Below are 21,266 nucleotides of genomic sequence, written 5' to 3' on the forward strand. Positions count from 1 at the left end.
CTTTTTCCACTCTACACCAACCATTCCACTTAAGCTTGTTCTGCCAAATGATATATTTGGTTTACACTCTATATATTGATTACAGGTCCAAGATCCACATCACTGCTAGTCAAACAGAAATTGTTGACGTGTATGCAATGGCAGATTGGAGGTGACACCCGCAGCATGCACAGTATTGCAACACATTGGTTATTTATCTTGAGATACAGCGTGGAATAGGCCCTTCCAGTCCTTCGAGCCACGTCGCCAGCAACCCGATTTAACCCTAGTCGAATCGCAGGACAATTCACAATCACCAGGTAAACTACTAACCAGAGCCCTTGGAGGAAACCCACGCATTCCACGGGGAGGATGTGCAAACTCCTTACAGGAGACACCAGGAATGAACTCTGAAATCCAACACCCCGATCTGTAATAGCATCACGCTACCCACTACGCGATCTTGGTGCCCCAAAACAAGGGCAACATGGTTATCCAGCCAGTTACTTTAAATGGATGAAGAAACAGAAGCTGGAGATCTACAATTTCCAAATACCACACTGGGTGCTCCAAATTAGTTCCCTCCACCCAACCATTTTTGTCCTTTCTCATCCAAAAGATGAGTATGCAAGTAGAAACAAACTGGCAATGCAACAAAAAAAGTTAAGAAGCAAAAAGATGGTCTATACAGCTAGGGAGCCCAAAACCTTTGCACAATACTGTAGAACCTTTATGTATTGCACTGAATGCTGTGCAAAAAGAAAAATTCATGACATACATGAGTGATGATAAACCTGATCCTGATGTGGGTCTCTACTGTGGACTGAGAGTGGGAAGGGGGCAGAGAGAGGGGAATCATGGTTGGGAAGAGGGGAAGAGATGGCGTGGTAGCAGGAAGCACCAAAGAGACATTCTGTAAAGATCATTTCGAACCAAATGACCCTGCCTGGTGTCTCAGGACTGTGGGGGTGGGGGGGCGGTAACGGGCAGGTATTTGGCACCGTCTGCCTGGGTGTGACCAATCTTCCTCTTCCTCTCACTTGCTGCCATCAGAAGGAAGTGCAGGTGCCTTGGATTCCATGATGCAAGGATTGACCAGCGAGGCTGTGGACTTGTTTTCGGGGACTGAGGTTCACGGTGCATGTATTTCTAGATTCTGGTTACTCTCTTCTTGATGGTTTGATCGGGGCAATCAATGCAGTCTGGGGCACTTCAGCAAAGGATTCCCAAAATCCTTTGCTCCCACCAGACTTACAAACTCGCCTTCCTATCCACATTAAAAAATACAGTACTGTGCAAAAGTCTTATGCGCCCTAGCTATATGTATATGCCCAAGCCTTTTGCACAGTTGCCTAGTACGCGTCTTGAATACTGGAAACAAAAGCTATTTAAGGAACAATCAATTGCTGGCATGGAGAAAATCGAAGAATTTGTCTGATGGGCAAGTTTAAAGTAACTTCCTTATCAATAACATATTACAGTCCAATATTCCTTGAAAAGCTTTGCACCCATTAAGGAAACAGATTTTTCTCCCCCAGAGTACTGATGGGAAGAAATGATTGAGCTTGACAGCATTAGCCTAACAGCGAAGCAGCCCGCCACAATTGTCACCGGGAATAAGAAAATACTTAATGAGATATTGTAGAACCTTGTTAGAAGCTCGGTCCTTTCCTTGATACCCTGCACCCTCCTCCTGCAATCCCACCCCTCATCCCACTCCTCCAATATCGAGGAACAAGACAGAATGAAAGCCTGAGACATACAGGAACAGGTAAAGAACACAGGGAGCAATAGTACAGGCAAGCAGCAAATTCAAATCTGCAATGACAGATAAATTGCGAAAAATCAGAAAAGAACTTCATTTTTGGATCATTAGTATCTGCCTACTAATAAGAAGCTTAGGAAACACTAAAATAAGATATTGTTCCATAATTGTTTAGAATTTGACTTGCACACACCCCACAATATAATCTTTGAATGCCTTGCCAAGCCTGGATTTAAGATATATACACTTACATCTTAAAATGAAAGGTTAAATTCTAGCCATTAAAACCTCCCTCCTAATCATCATAAGTCACACAGTATGGTGGGGGTGGGGGGGTTAATTGCATTGTCTGATAAATTAAAAATATTTCCAACCTTCATTATCAGGTGACTCTCATATTGCACAATAGCTCGCAATGGGGCAGTTGTTTGATGAGCATCTTCCAGAGCTCTGATCACATTCTTAGCTACTTGGGTTGGAGTAGTTTTACCTGACCTACACAAGCACAAAACAGGATGGGTTACAAATTAATTGCTTTTAATATAATGGCGATGGTTAGATCAACTACTTAATCAGAAAGACCATCATGAACATTAGCGAAGATATTAACCAATAGGTTCTTTTTACAGTGACCCAAGCATCTGGGGACAATCTTAGCCTATTTATAAATCAGGAGAAAATGAAGTCAGGTGGGATGTAAATAAACAAGAATGGAAAAAGTAAAAGCAAAATACAGTGGATTCTGGTAAATAGGAACGTATCACGACCAGTACATTTTGGCCCAAGTAAGTGGCTGCCACATAGCCGAAGTTTCATAGAAATAGTTAAAAAGGCATAAAAAGGCCCATGATCAACGTCATTGCTTCTCTCGGATTGAGGTTTCAGGCAAGGTTGAAATCAATGAGGACAAGAGCAGAGGGCATACTGGTATTTGGCACCACCTGCCTGGGTGTGACCAGTCTCCCTCTCACTAGCTGCTGTCAGAAGGAAGTGCAGGTGCCTTCGATTCCATGCTGCAAGGATTGATCAGTGAGGCTGTGGACTCATTTTGGGGGACTGAGGTTCACGGTGCATGCATTTCTAGATTCTGGTTACTCTTTTTTTTTGGTTTGATCAGGGCGATCGATGCAGTCTGGGGCACTTCAGCAAAGAACGGCCCTGCGTGCAGCCTGCAGTGGACTAGTGGAGGGGCGCTGGACTGAACTAAACTGAGTTCTACTCGATTCCTGGTTTGATGCTTGGTGTTCTGTGTATTGTTCGCTTGCTTTTTGCTGTTGGCACAATTTGTTCTTTCTTCTTGCGTTGGGGGTTGATGATTTCTTGAGCAGGTTCCATTGTGTTTCTTGATTTTGTGGCTGGCTATAGGAGGACGAAACTGTCTTCTATGCACAGACCTTGATAATAAATGTACTTTGAATCTTTGAAAACACCAACAGCAATTTACCCAAGTAATGAATTATGTAATTAAATGAAATACAAAACGAGTTAGAACACCACAAATTCTACTACTGTGCAATAAAATTGTGTATTAGTTCCCAATAGTTATTGGTGGTACACTGACATGTTCTTTTGAATGTCTGCAAATTAACAAAATCATGCAGACACCTAGTGTAGATAATGGACTGCCTTCATACAATGCATCCACCAAATCTTCATTTTTATTGTAACATTCAAGATAAATGTCAATACCTTCAAATTCTTTGTAGTTCCGAACTTGAAGTAGTGAAATTGTTTCACTTTCAGTGAATGTTTCTGACTGCTGGAAACTGCAGTGAGCAAAACAGTTCTGAAGAGTCTTACTGCTTATTTCTTGCCAACTATCAGTGGCAAAAAACACAAATACACGTGACTGATGCTAGTTATAAACTGTTCAGCAACAGTCTCCTATCCCAATTAAGCAACATAATGTCCCAAATAAACAAGTGAACCCCAGCTATTTTCTCAACTAGTTTTTGTTCTTTAAGAGTTATCCCAGCATTCCTTCAGTCGACATCTTCTAGATAACTCATAAAACCAAACATTCCACTTCTTTTGCGTCTTTTTTTTGGTCTTGAATGCAATTCTGGAAATGTTGAAGATAGTGATTTGCAGTTTGGAGATTGTTTGGGTATTTCAGCTCTCTGCAGTCTCTGAGGGGATTCTGAGAGGCACAGACAACGTGCATGAACCTTGTGGTAAGAAGGATGCAAGCTGATCTTAGACTCTTTCGCTGATTAAAGCTTTAAATGCCAGCTGTCTGCCTTTTTAAAATTGCTCCACTGCCGGAGAGGAGAGACTGCCTTTTCACTGCTGGTGCGATTGCTCTGCTACAGAGAGGAAGAATGTTACTCAAGTTTTCTGTGTTTTGGACTGTGGATATTTTTTCCCCCATTCTTATGCTTTTTTTGTATTCTGTGTTTTTTGCTTGATCTTTCTCATTTTTTTGTATGGCGGGGGTGGGGGTCGATGGGACTGTTCTGTTTTTGTTCATTTCTTTCTGTGCGTGGAGGAAGCATTTGGGGGTTGATGATCGTACTGCCGTTCTCTTTCTTGGTTTCGTGGCTATCTAGAGAAGAAGAGTTTCAGGAGTTGTATACCTTGATAATAAATGAACCTTTGAAATAAGGAATGGCACCTATTAACTGATGGCCCAATTAACTGTATTTTTATATTAAGATTAAGTTAAAATTTAGTTCAGGGGTTGAGATAGATTTTCATCTTCACAGAATAGTAGCCATGAAAACTGCTGTTTCTCTGATGAAGATGAAACCCATGTCTATGCAAGTTTGTAATATATTTGCATCATAAAAGGAGGTCAAATGGAAGCGAAAAGACATTCATTCCATATTCTAAAGGTCAACAGTATCCTTTTCAAGCCAACAGTGAAACAACAGTTACCTTTTAAATAATTTATGGGATTTGTTGCAGAAAGCCACTGATCTCCTCAAAACTGTGACTTTGTTCAAATCTATAAACCCAAATCAGTTATTGCTCATAATATAAATAGGAAACAAATATCAGCAACATATACAGCACATTTTAATATTCTTGCCTGATATCATAGAATACTTTTGGCAGAAAATTGTTCGTGGAATTTTATATCGTTCTGGTCAGAATGGTCTTACTTTCCTTCCATCAATGCATTCAATTTTGAGCATTATGCTAACGCTCATTTTACAAGCTATGCCTCAGTAAATAAAGAAACATATCTGCAATCAACATGAAATGGAGGATGCAAGCACGGGATGATAAGAGGTACAAAATGCTGAAGGCCAATTTTCTCCATTTCTCTTGCCTTCCCCACCATTCAATTGCCTCTCTGTCCCCCCCCCGTTTACTTTGATCTTGACTAAAGCTACCATGAACCATCAGTAAAACTTTCAAATGTGCCTTTTTAGGCACTTACGATTTCTAGCTTTTTTATGTTATCTCTTATATGATAAGGTCATTGGTTTAGCAAATAGGTAATGAATATAAACATACTTTAAGTACAAAGCATTTTCCCTTCTAACAGGATTACAATTGCATTTGAGAACATATTTGAGTCGGTAATGATGTTGCATTGGAATGGCGTTAATCCTGCTTTCTAAACTTTTATCAGTTTTGTCCACATGGTAAGGAATTTTAAAAAATTCATCACTTCTTATATTTATATACATACTTGTATGCTTGAATGAAATCAGAAATGCTTTTGAAGTTGAATCCATGCCTCTCTTCCGTAACACTGCAAAATTATATATAAAACTATTACTTTTAGCAACTTAGAACCACTTCAAACAAACCCACAAACATTAAGCAACCCAATGTTTCTTACAGAGAAGATTGAACAACAAAACTTGTGTTTTTTTAGTATTTATCATGACACAGATTGCAAGCTACCGGTTCTATGATTACCGTCCACTGCCCTAGTGTCTGAATGCTTCCTATATGTTGCAGTGATCAGAATGGACTATGGTTTGAAAATCAAGGGTTATACTTTAATAGAAATTGATCTCAGTACCTTAGTACTTAGAACTTACCTTCCTGGCTATCCTCAGAAATTACCAGCGGGTCTGATGAGTAGATTGTTCAGATTATCAAAACTTTCTGTGCTAATTTTCTCCAGCACTGCTGGTGGTTTGATATTTTGCTGGCCTACTGATTACATTGGCTCAACACATACAGAAAATAAGGCATTCCAGAAGAAAATGTCAGGGTGCACAAGTCTACAAGAACTCAAGAAGGTGGATGAAATTGATACAAGCAGCAGGGTGATGTAGTGTTTTATAGTTTAGTTTTATTTTGACTTCATAAGGTTTTACAATAGATCAGTATTGATAACCTTAAGAAAACATTAGTTAGCATATTTACGAATATTGGCAGTGCAGTGCAGAATGTGAGAAATAAGAGGGCTGGGCAAAAATGCACTTTCTCCAATAGCAGCACCAAATGTGTGACATACTTGCTTTTGTATGTAGAATTCAGCTCCTGATATTCAGTTCTACTGCAGTCAACAGAAACTAATTGCAAGACTGACATCCAATACATCCATTCCACTTACTAATGACAACAAAAGACATAATTCTCACTTGCCAGGTGTAACTAAGGAGGGAATCTGAAACACTCTCCTTGCATTTTAAAAATAAAGGAATTTTCTATTCCGTGCTTTCCACAAAGTAAGTCAATAAATCAAAACTTTTGGCAAAAAAAAATCCAATGAATACTCCCCAAGAGGTATTGCAAATATGAACAAGTCCTATTTGTATTAAAGAGATGCAACAGAAATTACTTTTCAAACCAATACACACTCAGGCTGTTTTTTTTTTCATCTTATTGATTGATAGCACCAAGAACTGTTCCACTATTGACACTGTAAAATGTCTTCCACTTTCTCATCCTCAGATACTAAATGCAGCCGTCAGCAACCAACACCCTTCATCAACTGCACTACCCAGTGTGACAATGACACTTTTTCAACATTCAATGAATCATCTTGATGCAAACCCAGTGCTGGGCTAAGGCAAAGCAGGTTTCAAAATATATAGAGCCTCAGGTTCTTAAATATTATATTACAAAGTACTCACTTGAAAAGGTTAATTTGAAATATTAATTACCTTTTGTGCAGTATATCATATGCTTATCAAAATCCTATCAAATTAACTTACAATGAAGCATACTTGTAAAAGAAAATCCAATTAAATGCATTCAGGATTGCTGCAATGCCAATAAATGAATAATACTAAAAACTAAGTTTAATTTGCAGTTTTGCGATCATTCACTTCATTATAATTGACTTCTCTGGCAATTATGTCATTCAGTTGCTTTAGATGTGCATATCTGTTTAAACTCCAAAAAAACAAATCTGTCTTTCAAAAACACTGCTGACTAAAACCTTACCCAATACTTGCTGCTTACCTCAGCTGCAGCAGTTCATTCAGAATACCATCATTGTGGTCATGTTTTGGTGGCTTATTGCTGCTCTCAGGGTTAACAACCGGAATGAATATGGGATCTTCTGGAATAACTGTACGTCGTAGCAAAGTGAGATTTAACATTCTAGAAATAAGCACAAGTTTTAAAAAGGAACATTAATTAGGTTCATTTAAATAATACATTTTCCTCCATGCTATAGACATCCAATGATAGCAATTTCCAGCAGGTGATCAAATGGAGGGAGATGGGGAGGAGAACCAGTGGGAGGAGATTGTGGCAGATGAAGGGGGTGGGAAAGTGGGATTTATGGTGTTGGTCCACTTGTTTCTCCTCCCGCATCCTCTTTATTTCATTCACTACCTTGCTCTCCTATCACGTTACATCATCTTCAGCCCTTTGCCACTTCCACTTATCACCTTTCAACTTCTATTGCCGTTCCCACTCTGCCTATCAACCCTCTCACCTGTATCCATCTGCCAGCCCTTGCTCCACCTTTTTATGATGGCTACCTGGAGCCATTTTTAAAGCTCTTCTTGAACAGTGGAACAACATTAGCTATCCTCCAATCCTCTGGTACTCCAGCTGTCACCAAGAATGATTTAAGTATCTCTGCTAGGGTCCCGGCCATTTCTCCACTTGCTTCTGTAGGGTCTGAGGGAACACCTCATCAGGCCCTGGGGATTTATCCACCCTAATTTCCCTCAGGGCAGCAAACAGCTCCTCCTTTGTCCATGAAGTTGAAGCCATTTTGCCTCACTTCTCTAGACTGTGTCCATCTCCTGAGTAAACACAGATGCAAAAAAAAATCATTAAAGATCCCCCCCTCCCCCCCTCCCCTCCCCGCATCTCTTTTGGCTCCACACGTGGATCTTCCAGAGGACTAATTTTGGCCCTTGCAATCTTTTTGCTCTTAACATATCTGTAGAATCCTTTAGGATTCTCCTTCACCTTGTCTGCTAGGGGAATCTCATGCCTTCCTCTAACTCTCCTGATCTCTTTAAGTGTTCCCTTGCATTTGTTATACTCCATAAGCACCTCATTTGTTCCTTTCTACCTATGCACCTCTTTTTCTCTTAACCAGGGCCCCAATATCTCTCGCAAACCAAGGTTCCCTGCAGCTGTTATCTTTGTTTTATTCTGACAGGCACATACAAGCTTTGTACTCTCAAAACTTCACTTTTGAAGGACTCCCACTTAGCAAGTACACCTTGTTCCACCCTCTCTCTCTCCACCATTTTATAGTGGCTCCCTAGAGTTACAGAACACTACGGCACATAAACAGCCCCTTTGGCCCATCTAGTTCATTCCAACCCATTACGCTGACCAGACCCAGCAGCCTGCACCAGGAACATAGCCCTCCATACCCCTCCCATCATGTACTTGCCTCAACTTCTCTTAAATGCTGAAATCAAACTCACATCCACCACTCAATGGCAGCTCGTCCCACACTCTCACCATCCTGAGTGAAGATCTTCCCCCCCCCATGTTCCCTTTAAACATTTCATCTTTCACCCTTAACCTCTAGTTCTTGTTTCACCCACTCTCAGTGGAAAAAGCCTGCTTGCATTTACCTTATCTTTCCTCATAATTTTGTACATCTCCCCTCTACCTCAGTCCAGCTAAAGGGTCTTGACACAAAATGTCAACTGTTCATTTCCCTCCATAGATGCTGCCTGACCTGCTGAGTTTTTCCAGCTTTGTGTGTGTTGAACCCTCATTTAAGCATACTTAATATTGATAATTACAGTGGAAATGGAAGCATGTAAGAGTAGAAAATAATCATGCATGGCATACTCATTACAATTCAATGAATGCAATTGCACTTGGCACACAATAAGAAACAGGCGCCGGTAAGATTAGTCTCGAGCTGGATCAGTTGTTCAAAGAGATTGTGGCTGATCTGCAGTATTGTATACCCATCTTTTCTAATATCCCTTCCTACATTTGCTTAAAAATTATCTACAAACTCAAATATAAAATTAACAATTGAGCTTGCATTAGTGCTATTTATTTTGTAAGAAAAAGGTTAATATATTTTTAATGTACCTGGCCAACAGATAAACAATCAGGTACTATCTTCAAAATCTGAATATCCCTTAAGTTTCCACATTTCAGGAAACAAATGTTATAGAAGTTGTTAATTTCTTTCCTGCACTGCATAAATTTTAATCCTTAGAATCAAGTTATCAGACAGCCTGGTCTATTACAGGCTTGCCAAGACCAATGAGCCATCCTGAAATTGCAGTACTGCGGTGTGGCAACTGGAGTCTAGGCGTGGATTAAATAGATGTTTATATAAACTGGGTGTAACTTCTTGCATCTCACTCAGTATAAAATTCGGCACTCCACTGGTTTTTAAAAAGTATTTTCTGTAGCTGTCCAAGAACTTCTAGAAAATAGAAAATTTAACTTGCTCCATCCTTTTTGGATACACTGTGGGCAAAGCCACATTTGCCTACTATAAAATTAATTTGCCAATTTTGCTCAATTAATTTTTTTATCATTTAATGCTTCCCCAAATACCAACTATGATGCTATTTTGATGCTATTGACCTGGCTTTCTATCCTAGCTCTTCCCTATGACAGTTTCCATGGTGCAGCAAAGTGAAAATATGACTAAAAGATGATAACCTCGTGAACTGAATACTTCTGTACAGGTCCACAATCCCTTATCCAAAATTCTGAAATCCAAAAAGCTCCGAAAACCAAAGTTTTTTTTCGTGGAGTGTGGACCGTATCGTAACTAGGCTTGTTTGGCGCGCCAACAGCTGACGCCACTCAGGTGTGATGTGGCAGCACCAGCAGAGACCGCCAGACATCAGTTGTGGATCAGCGCTCATACTGGTTACATGTGCTGTTCGCTGATATTTTGTGCTCACTGTTGACTTTGTGTTTAATTTCACTGTGAAAATGTCAAAAAGAGCTGCAGATACCCCTATGGGTAACAATGAGAAAAAGAGAAGGAAGCAGCTATCAGTATCAATAACGCAGAAAGTACTCAGAGGGTTGGCTGCAGAAATTTAAGAAGCGTCAGGGTGTAAAATATCTGAAAATCTGTGGTGAAAAAGCTTCTGCTGATCATGAAGCAGCTGAAAATTACATTGATGAATTTGCCAAGATAATATCTGATGAAAACCTTAGCCCTGAACAAATTTACAATGCTGATGAAACAGCTTTGTACTGGCGCTACATTCCTAGAAAAACATTAACAACGGTTGATAACGATATGGTGAAAATGTGTGATCAGTTAATTGCTGGCCTTGAACAACGTGCATTTATCAGTGAGCAAGAGATTATGGCAGTTTACTCAGTTAAAGAGAGATTGCTTAGACATAAACCTATGTTAATGAGACAGATGACACTTGAAGAAGTCTTTAAAAATGCCTTCTGTCATAGTGCTGCTTCTTAACTTGAGAATCCTGTTCCTGGCCCATCAGGTACCTGTAGAATATTTAGCTTTGTTTGCCAGACATAATGCAACTTAACTAGAGGCTACCTGTACGTATTTAGCTTAGTTTGAACCTATATAGGTCCTAGAGTATTTACGTTTTATATTTATTCACCATGTGTTTGATTCGGTTCGTTTGAAGCTGTATATTTTTACGTTTTATTGAATGTCTTTGTTGGAAATAAAATGTACTGGTGTATTTATGGTCTATAATTATCCCACTATTTCATTTATCAGTCTATTACTCTATAAATAAACTGTAATAGTATTTGTAAAAGAGCATGGATTGGGAAAACCTGGAAGCTGTGATAAGACTGCTGAACGGATCCTGACCCAGAACTGGGCCGTATCCTCCAAATATCCTCACCTGCCTCTCTGATTTTTGCACTACCTTACGTTCTCTTTTCTATTTATGATTTATAATTTAAATTTATACTATTTACTATCGATTTGTACTCCGGGGGCGCAAAGTGCAGAATCAAATATCGCTGTGATGATTGTACACTCTAGTATCAATTGTTTGGCAACAATAAAGTTCTCTCTCCAGCACTCGTTGTTTGAACATATACAGACTTTTTTTCTTACTATTATTCCCTAAACAATACAGTATAACAACTATTTACATAGCCTTTATATTGTATTAGGTATTATAAGTAACCTAGAGATGATTTAAAGTGCTATATATGGGAGGATGTGCGTAGGTCCGGAGCTCCCCTCCCCCCTGGGTCCTAAAGTCCACCGCACTGAGACAGGTTAATTTATCAATATAATTATCAATTTTCTGAAATCCGAAAAATTCTGAATTCCGAAATGCAACTGGCCCCAAGGATTTTGGATAAGGGATTGTGGACCTGTATCTATAAGTATCTCCTTTCACAAAGATCAAAAAATGTGTTAGTGGCATTCTAGAATAAACATCCTGCCATGGGGCTTATAGGTACAAAATAATCTGAACAGAAGTTGGACAATAAGTTTGAACCAGAAGGTTTGAATACAATATTGGACAGTCACTTACAGTTGCAGTAAGGGATGTGCAAGTTGGGGTGAGTGCGGCCAAGGTCAGGTAACAATGAGAGGGCAAACCAAGTAACCAGGATAGACTAATTAACAGCGTAAGACCATAAGACATAGGAGCAGAATTAGGCCATTCAGCCCATCAAGTCTACTCTACCATTCCATCATGGCTGATCCCGGATCTCACTCAACCCCACATATCTACCTTCTCGCCATATCCCCTGATGCCCTGACCAATCAGGAAACTATCAACTTCCACCTTAAATATACCCATGGACTTGGCCTCCACCAGTCTGTGGCAGAGCATTCCACAGACTCACGACTCCCTCTTTAACTCTATTCGAAAGAGCCGCCCCTCAATTTTGAGGCTGTGAACTCTAGTTCTGGATACCCCCACCAGAGAAAATATCCTCTCCATATCCACCCTATCTAGTTAGTAAGTTTCAATGAGATACCCCCCCATTATTTTAAATTCCAGTAAGTACAGGCCCAAACCAGCCACTAGAAGTCTGTGACCTTCTTGGTTCCAAAGGCCTTATGACAATTTTGGAGAAAATGGGGAGAAAAATTAATCAAAGCATTCGGGGTGATATATGGCAAAGCTCAAAAACGTACAAGATGCTATTAGAAACATTTTTTTCTACTATTACCAGTGAATGCAGCATGTTACCTTCCACCCTAGAGAGGTTTAAGGTGAGGGGGGAAGGTTAAAAGGGATCCAAGCAACAACTTCTTCACCACCTCTCTGGCAACTCATTCTATAATGCCTTTATGAGACAAGTTGCCACAGAAAGTGGCTGAGGTGGGTATTAGAACATTTAAAAAACATTGGGACAAGTATATGGATAGGAAGGGCTTAGAGGAACATGGGTAAAATGGTGGGTACCTCGATCAGCATCCATGAGTTGGGCCCCAAAGTGTCTGCTTCTGAGTTGTATTGCTCTATGACTTAATGACTTGTCATTAACATTGACTGAACATCATTAAATTCTTACACTTGCACAGTAGATATATAAAGTAAACTTGTTATAGAAAATTAAAGCTGTTTATTTCAGGTTATGTACCAATAAATGCTACAGAATCTGAATTGTTGCAAATCCAATTGTGGAAGCTAAAAAATTAACTTTCACAAGCATGAAGTCTGACTCCCACAGGTATCATTTTATATATAAAGTCATAATATACTCAGTGGCCACTTTATTAGGTACACTTGGTCATTAATGCAAATATCTAGTCTGCCAATCATGTGGCAGCAACTCAATGCATAAACGCAAGCAGACATGGTCAAGAGGTCCTGCTGTTGTTCAGATCAAACATCACAATGGGGAAGATATGTGATCAAAGTGATTGTTGCCAGACAAAGAGGTTTGTGTATCTCAGAAACAGCTGATCTCCTGGGATTTTCACACATGACAATCTCTAGAGTTTACAGAAAACAAACAAACAAAAAACACATCTTGTGAGCTGCAGTTCTGTGGGTGAAAATGCCTTGTTAATGAGAGAGTTAGAGGGGAATGGTTCAATGACAAGAAGGCGACATTAGCTCAAACAACAACAGTGGTGTGCAGAAGAGCATCTTTGAATGCACAAGTCGAACCCTGAAGTAGATCGGCTACGACAGAAGAGGAGCACACAAAGTTGAAAGGTGTACCTAATAAAGTGGCCACTGAGAATACAGTATCATTTTTTCCCTTCATAATCCAGTCTCTTTCCCACAATATTTTGCTTTTTAAGGCGGAAGTTGATAGTTTCCTGATCGGTTAGGACATCAAAGGATATGGCAAGAGGGCAGGTGTATGGGGTTGAGTGGGATCTGGGATCAGCCATGAAGAAATGGTAGAGCAGACTCGACGGGCCGAATGGCCTAATTCTGCTCCCGTCTTAAGGTCTGATGTACACCTGTTTACATTTATCTAGATGCCCTGAAGAGAAAGTGGCACTACTTTGATAACCCTTTGTCAGAGAACTGATACTATGACTCGCTTACAGATTAGCTTAATGGCTTCTATTACATCCATGTTAATGATTGATAGGTGGTTACAGCAAATTCTGGCTCCAAGTGATAATGGTGGCCTAGGTACTTAAGGATTAATGTACCAATACACTACCTCATGATCAGTGGAATTAAAATCAGTTGTCCAAAGATCTGAAAATGAACACAATATAATATTAGTTCTAAAATTTAATTTAAAAAATGATTAAAATAATATTTGATGTAGCAAGTGACAGAGATATTGCATATTTTTTGGGTTAAGGGAAGAGCTTGTATGCAATATCATTGTGTTGGTGCCCCTTAAGTAAAGCTACTTTTTGTAGAAGAATAGCAGCCGACTGAAGTAATGAACAATCTGGAGGAGGAACTCAGCAGGTTGAGCTGCATCTGTGGGATGGGGGGGGGGTGTTTAGGGAAGAACTGTTGATAACTTGGATCAAAACCTTGCATAGGACTGAGAGTCGGCTCCTAATCCAAGCCGTCCTTTCTTCTTACAGACTCTGCTCGACCCACTGAGCTCCTCCAGCAGGTTACCTGCTGCTCCAGATTCCAGCAATTGCAATCTCATGTTTCCAGTAGCTAATCAAATTCTGCCATTCACATTTTAACAGGTCTTCAACCAAAGGTGAACAGGTTTATAAAAAGATTGTCCTCACGCCTCCAAAGCTATTCAAATATCTCAGGAGCAAAATATTATCCATCAGCAAGACAAGACTGAACTTGAATTTATCAGATTATTCTTAATTGTAACTCTGATTTTATAATGCCATATTAAGCAGCTTAACATTTTCTGAAACAACAATCTGAAGGGAAAAATAAAGCATACTGTAGATTATAAATATTAGTTGTTTCTTTTCCTAACAAAAGACTGACATGTTATGACAGTTTTCAATATGTTGACTTTAAAAATACTGTAGAATGTAATAAACAGGTCTATTCTAGGTCACATAATAAGGATCAGCATTCTCCAAACTAACCCATTTCTCTGTGTCTTCCAAGAACACATTTTCCATACAAATCTTGAGTTGCACAATAGAAAGCCCCATCAAGCCAGGATAGAAAAAAAATCAAATAATTGATTTATTTTGCACGTCATTCTTTCAGTCATGTGGTTCATTTCTAAACCAGCTAGATGACATTGGCAAAGCATTCAATTTTCTTCCAAGCAACATTTAGGATTGAGTTTGGAAAAGCATTCATTTTAAATGCTTCTTCTATGCTATTAAAATTTCTTTCCTGGGGAAGATAGGTGATTTACTCTAAATAATAAAAACAGAAAATAGCACTTAAAATAATTAGTAGCTCCTTCAGGTCTCTACCAGGGTCAAATGACAGGAGAGGTGAAGGTCATTTCTTTAGTAGCATGTGTAAATATTTATTGAATCAATAACAACTACTTATTTTTAAAAAGGGAAAGGCACTAGTATAGTAATCCCTTTGTTCTACATGGTTCTTTTACTGGAATTTTTCTTTTGGCAACTTCACAACCTCCAATTTAAAACAAGGGTGAGGAGAAATTTTAGTTTCATACTTAATGGAGCATCTCACCCATCTTAGAGCACACATCAGAAATTCAGGACTGCGTTGTTTTCTAACCTTTAAAGAAAGTTCCAAAGAGCAATTCTTAAAGATGTGGCTCTGCACCAAAAGGCTAGTCAGAATGGGAAGTGGAAAGTTAGTCCTAGCTACAGTTCACATGTCTACACAGTAAATGCATTTTTCAGCTTTCTTTGTTTGGAGAGATGCCACTCATATTTGTCCCTGTACTTCACTGTGAAGCAATAGCTGTGAAATGGGATCTCCATGCCACAAAAAGGAATATCTTTATAGACATTTCTTGTTGTTGCAGGGTATAAAGCAAGGAATCCAGATTACAACTTGAAAGAGACACTACATACATATCCTTAATGATCATAGAAAGAATGAGTAGCAAAGAGCAAAATATCACGTCCTAGCCCCTTGCCTGTGTCTTTTTCATTTGCTCCACATAGCTATATTACACTTACACTTACACACACACACACACGCGCGCGTGCGTACGTTTTGGGCCAAGACACTTCATCAGGAAAGTAAGGTGGCAAAAGTCAGAATAAGATTGTGGAGGAGGGAAAGAGGTACAAGATGGCAACAGATAGGTGAGACCAGGTAAGGGAGATGGTGGGTGGGGAAGGGGAATGAAGTGAGAAGTTGGGTAGTGATGGGTGGAAGAGATATGTGTCTGAAGAAGGAATTCAATAGATGACAGTGGACCATGGAAGGGAAAGGGTGGGTGGGTGGGGGACCACACAGCAGGTGAAGAGAAGAAAAGGGGCGATAGGATCATCAGGATGGGGAATGGAAAAAGAGAATGTGGAGAGGGAGAAATTACCAGAAATTAGAGGAAGTGATGTTCACGCCATCAGGTTGGAAACAATACGCAGACAGAATATGAGGAGTTGCTCCTCCTACCCAATTTTGGACTGCAAGGCAGTAGAGGAGGCCATGGACAAACATAAGGGTGTGTACTTAGCTCCCTGTTCTACTCACTTTATACTTACAACTGTGAGATTTTTGCTGTTTGCATGATTTAGTTTTTTTTGTGCATTGGGGATTTGAATTTTTTTTTCTTTGGACAGGTTTCATGGTTTTCTTTGGTTTGTGGCTGTCTGTGGGAAAATGACTGAATTTCTCCATTGCTGCTGTCTGGCCTGCTGAGTGCTTCCAGCATTTTGTGTGTGTTCCTCAAGATTTCCAGCATCTGCAGAATCTATTGTGATTATCATTTGCCATTTTTTAAATTGTTTCGTATTCTAAGCATAAACCTTCAAAAAAAGTGGGAAAGCTCACTAGAAACTTAAGACAAACAAGATGAGACATCAACCCGTGCTAGCAGCCCTGTATTTAGTAATAATGATGCAGTTCACTACTTTGCATCAATCAAATGTTAACATTTCAGAACAGTAATTACTCCACAGAGTTCATCAAACTGAGTCACTGTAACCTATAAAATTGGTATACTCTTAATTTACACCCTTTCCTAAAATAGGGCACGGGGAGAACATACAAAATTAGAATATCAGGAGTATTATTTTTACTGCTTAAATAAGAAAAAAAAAATTTCAATTCAATTCAAGTTTAATTGTCATTCAACCATACATGAATACCCCCGAATACAGCCAAACGAGACAGTATTACTTTGGGGTCAAGGAGCAAAACACAATACCATAGCCACACACAGCACAAAGCACACATAGCACAAGGAAAAGGAGGGGCTTAGGAGAACGATGACACCTAACAGTGACTCCTTTGTTTGCATCTTCAGAAACAGCTCTATTTCTATCTTTAATATCTCTATTTTTCCTTTTCAGAGTTCTTTTGAAGACCCCGACCTGGAGTGACACACTAACTTTGGTTCTTTGCGGGAATGGGACCCGCTCTCGGGGTCTCCTGACTGGCCGCTATTCAATATGTCAAGGACGTGGCGTGGAAGACTAGCGCAGGGTTCCGGGTTTTCGTGGCTCTGGAGGGGGGCAGACTCGAGGTCGGTGCCTCCGCAGGAAATCGGTGTGTTGTGGGAGACGGAGGATCGAAAGCAGCAAGCTGGCTGGTGGCTGTGTGCCCAGAGACTCGAGTTCTTTCGGCACAGAGCTCAGAAGAAGCGATGCAACAGACCATTAACATCATAAATCAGCGAGTTGCTTTGTGATGTCTCTCCTCTCACTGTGAAACTGGGACACCTCTTTTTCCCTTATTATGGAGAGATAGAGCCTGTGGTATGTCGAATACTGGATGATCGAGTAGTCTTTGGGGTACTGCAAGTTTGTGTCTTTATTGATGCTTTCCTGCATGCTTGAGTGCTCAGTGGGGGGGGCGCCGACACATTATTTTGCTGGTGGGGGAGTGGGGGTTGTTGCTTTGCTGCTGCTTATGTGTGGGTGGGAGGAGCTGAGGGGACTTCGGGGTTCTAACATTTAACTCTTTTATTCTTTGGGGCACTCCTCTGTTTTCGTGGATGCTTGTGGAGAAAAAGAATTTCAGGATATATATTGTATACGTTTCTCTGACATTAAATGTACCTTTGAAACAAACAAGATAGTAAGCATAAAGATATCAGTTATATATAGCCATGCAATAAAAAAGTTCAGACTAGAGCCATGACTGCTGCAGACATCTGCAGTCATTCACAATACAGTTTGTCCTCTGCCAAGCAAACACCGGACAGCAGCATCGACTCCAGCCTCAACGCTGCGCCACACTGCCCCCAGTGGAGCTCACCAGCTCCGGCACCCTTTGCCTGGCAGCTGTAAACAGACGACACTGTGGCTTGAGGCCTAGTCCTTGCTACAACAGAGGCCACATAGTCATTGAATCAGTGAATCAAACTTGTGACATTTCACATTAACAATGTCCAAAAGGGTCTTGCGATCACAAGAAAAGTGACCAAGACAGTTATTTGCTGTTGTACTGTACGCTTCCTCCGACTCAGGCAGCAGCAAGACGTGTAGCTCCTACCTTTTCTCTGCCAGCTGGAACTCGCTGATGGGGGCAGACCTGCACTACTTTCAAGTTCTTAATGTCTAGCAGAATCTTGCAATCATAAAAATATGGTTAAAAAGGTCAATAGCACCTTTCGCTGACCCCGTAGAAGCCGCTGCAATGAAATGCCCCACCACCTTACCGGAAGACTTATTTCCATATTGTGCTTGCAGCACTTCTGAAAATAATTCATTACATAAGAGGCTTATTAATCTTATTGAGGAGGAAGCCATTACAGTGTTTTAAAAATTTAAATAGGTGCCTTAAAAATCTCATTTTAATTTTCACATCTGGGATGATCTCTATCAATTTCTTCTACCTTTGGTTAATTACACCACCCCTTGAATCAGTGGATTTTTCAGTGACCTACTCTAATCAAGGCAGGCTAGAGAAACCTTTTGTCAGAAATGGTAAAAAGTCGTCCATGAAACAAGGGGACAACAGAAAGTCACATGTAGATGCAATTCACTCATTTCTATCAATACAGTTTTTTACGTTTGACTTATTAGATCTCCAACTTTGCCCACTTTTAATGAAACATTCACTCTGCTTCTCTCTCCAACCTATCTTAAGTGTTTTTGATATTCTCTATTTTCCCCCCATATTTCCAACATTTGCAGCATGTTATAATACAGGATTAAATGATCTGGGCAAATGAAGTGCAGAGTGATGTTTCAACGAAAACTGTATGGAGATGGAAAACCCACCGGTTGGACAAAGGGAACACTCTGCGACAACTCAGGCTCAGCTTTAATTTACTAATATCGCACAAGTCCCTGCTTGTCTGATTATTGCATGAACGTTCAAGGAAGTATGAATTGTTGTTGCTACAACACCAATGTACTAATAAACATGAAATTGATTTTAATAGGAAATACTTAAAATGATAACACAAATAAAGCTAGAAAGATCCATCTTAAATAATTACTTTTCTCTTGACAATTTCAAATGTAATCACTTACTGCGTTCAATAGGTGTGTGGATATTCTCAGTGCAAGGCCAGATATACGAAGGGATAGCTGAGTGGAAATAAAGTACAAATAAATGTCTATGAGCTCTCTGTATGCTCCTGGATCATAACAAGTAACATTTCGTTTAACAATAATTTCATTCACTATCCATGGGAAAATTAATTTTCTCGATCTTTATAGGGGGAGTTTTGAGTCAGTGTTCAGCATTTATCAGTGACATTGTTTAATCCAATAAAACTGAGCCCCTTCATCTTTTGTTTCCTTCCTTTGCCTGGCAAATTTTCACTTGGCAATCAATCACGACAAGTTGGCTTCCATTACAGAATTAGTTACGCAGCTGGTTGATCAGCAGCGACTTGTTTTATGCCTCCTCTGCAGCCTGTCATCTGCCTTTCTCGTTCGTTATAACTCTAATTAATAGAATACAAAATAGGACCATAAGACCATCAGACAAAGGAGCAGAAGTCGGCCATTCGGCCCATCGCGTCTGCTCCGCTATTTTATCAGGAGCTGATCCATTATCCCATTTAGTCCCACTCCCCCGCCTTCTCACCATAACCTTTGATGCCCTGGCTACTCAGATACCTATCAATCTCTGCCTTGAATACACCCAATGACTTGGCCTCCACTGCTGCCCATGGCAACAAATTCCATAGATTCACAACCCTCTGACTAAAAAAAATCTTTGCATTTCTGTTCTGAATGGGCGCCCTTCAATCCTTAAGTCATGCCCTCTCGTACTAGACTCCCCCATCATGGGAAACAACTTTGCCACATCCACTCTGTCCATGCCTTTCAACATTCGAAATGTTTCTATGAGGTCTCCCCTCATTCTTCTAAACTCCAAGCAATGCCGTCCAAGAGCGGACAAATGTTCCTCATATGTTAACCCTCTCATTCCCGGAATCATTCTAGTGAATCTTCTCTGTACCCTCTCCAACGTCAGCACATCCTTTCTTAAATAAGGAGACCAAAACTGCCCACAGTACTCCAAGTGAGGTCTCACCAGCGCCTTATAGAGCCTCAACATCACATCCCTGCTCCTATACTCTATTCCTCTAGAAATGAATGCCAACATTGCATTTGCCTTCTTCACTACTGACTCAACCTGGAGGTTAACCTTAAGGGTATCCTGTACCAGGACTCCCAAGTCCTGTTGCATCTCAGAACTTTGAATTCTTTCCCCATTTAAATAATGGTCTGCCCGTTTATTTCTTCTGCCAAAGTGCATAACCATACACTTTCCAACATTGTATTTCATTTGCCACTTCTTTGTCCATTCTTCCAATCTTTCCAAGAATCTCTGCAGACTCTCTGTTTCCTCAGCACTACCGGCTCCTCCACCTATCTTCGTATCCTCAGCAAACTTAGCCACAAAGCTATCTATTCCATAATCCAAATTGTTGATGTACAATGTAAAAAGAAGTGGCCCCAACACGGACCCCTGTGGAACACCACTGGTAACCGGCAGCCAACCAGAATAGGATCCCTTTATTCCCACTCTCTGTTTCCTGCCAATCAGCCAATGCTCTATCCACATATGTAACTTTCCCGTAATTTCATGGGCTCTTATTTTGTTAAGTAGTCTCATGTGTAGCACCTTGTCAAAGGCCTTCTGAAAATCCAAATATACAACATCCACTGCATCTCCTTTGTCTCGCCTACTGGTAATTTCCTCAAAAAATTGTAATAGGTTTGTCAGGCAGGATTTTCCTTTAAGGAATCCAGGCTGAGTTCTGCCTATCTTGTCATATGCCTCCAGGTACTCTGTAACCTCATCCTTGACAATCGATTAAGTGTTTTATCAGCAGAAGCATTTTGAATGGATGGAGTTGCAAGCTCTTCGCATCAAGGAGGAGGGCATGAAAGCAAAAAAAAAAGTTGATGTTACAAAAAAATCTCTTGCTTGCATTTGGAATCAATAAGAGAAAATTCAGCACAAAATATCCCCACTCTCAGCCAGATAGAGTGTACAGATAAAAGAAAATCTGCACAATTGAATGAAAGTCACCAACAATGCGTGATAAGAAGTGATACACAAGCTAATTTTCCACTCAACCTGAGAAGGTCAAGGAATGAAAGATCCTCAAACCTTGGAGGAGTAGAGTCTGCCCATTCACTAGTTCCTGGATTTTCCCAAAATGACAAAGTTTGATTTCTAAACGAAGGTTTACTTTGCTTTCAGTGGAT

General features: G+C 40.1%; 1 protein-coding gene across 2 annotated transcripts in view; it reads right to left on the reverse strand.

The window, feature by feature from the left end:
* The window catches only part of LOC134347969 (uncharacterized), a 121,859-nt gene that overhangs the window by 96,026 nt on the left and 4,567 nt on the right, over positions 1 to 21,266 (reverse strand). For both annotated transcript variants that reach the window (XM_063050657.1, XM_063050656.1), the window contains exons 2-6: positions 19,068 to 19,124; positions 13,706 to 13,743; positions 7,118 to 7,258; positions 5,385 to 5,447; positions 2,119 to 2,239 (exon numbers count right to left, since the gene is read on the reverse strand). In XM_063050657.1, the coding sequence (XP_062906727.1) occupies positions 2,119 to 2,239; positions 5,385 to 5,447; positions 7,118 to 7,258; positions 13,706 to 13,710 (330 nt within the window). In that variant the 5' untranslated portion in view covers positions 13,711 to 13,743; positions 19,068 to 19,124. The remainder of the gene's footprint in view (positions 1 to 2,118; positions 2,240 to 5,384; positions 5,448 to 7,117; positions 7,259 to 13,705; positions 13,744 to 19,067; positions 19,125 to 21,266) is intronic.

The sequence above is a fragment of the Mobula hypostoma genome, chromosome 6 (assembly GCF_963921235.1).
Source record: "Mobula hypostoma chromosome 6, sMobHyp1.1, whole genome shotgun sequence".
Taxonomy (NCBI): Eukaryota; Metazoa; Chordata; class Chondrichthyes; order Myliobatiformes; family Myliobatidae; genus Mobula; species Mobula hypostoma.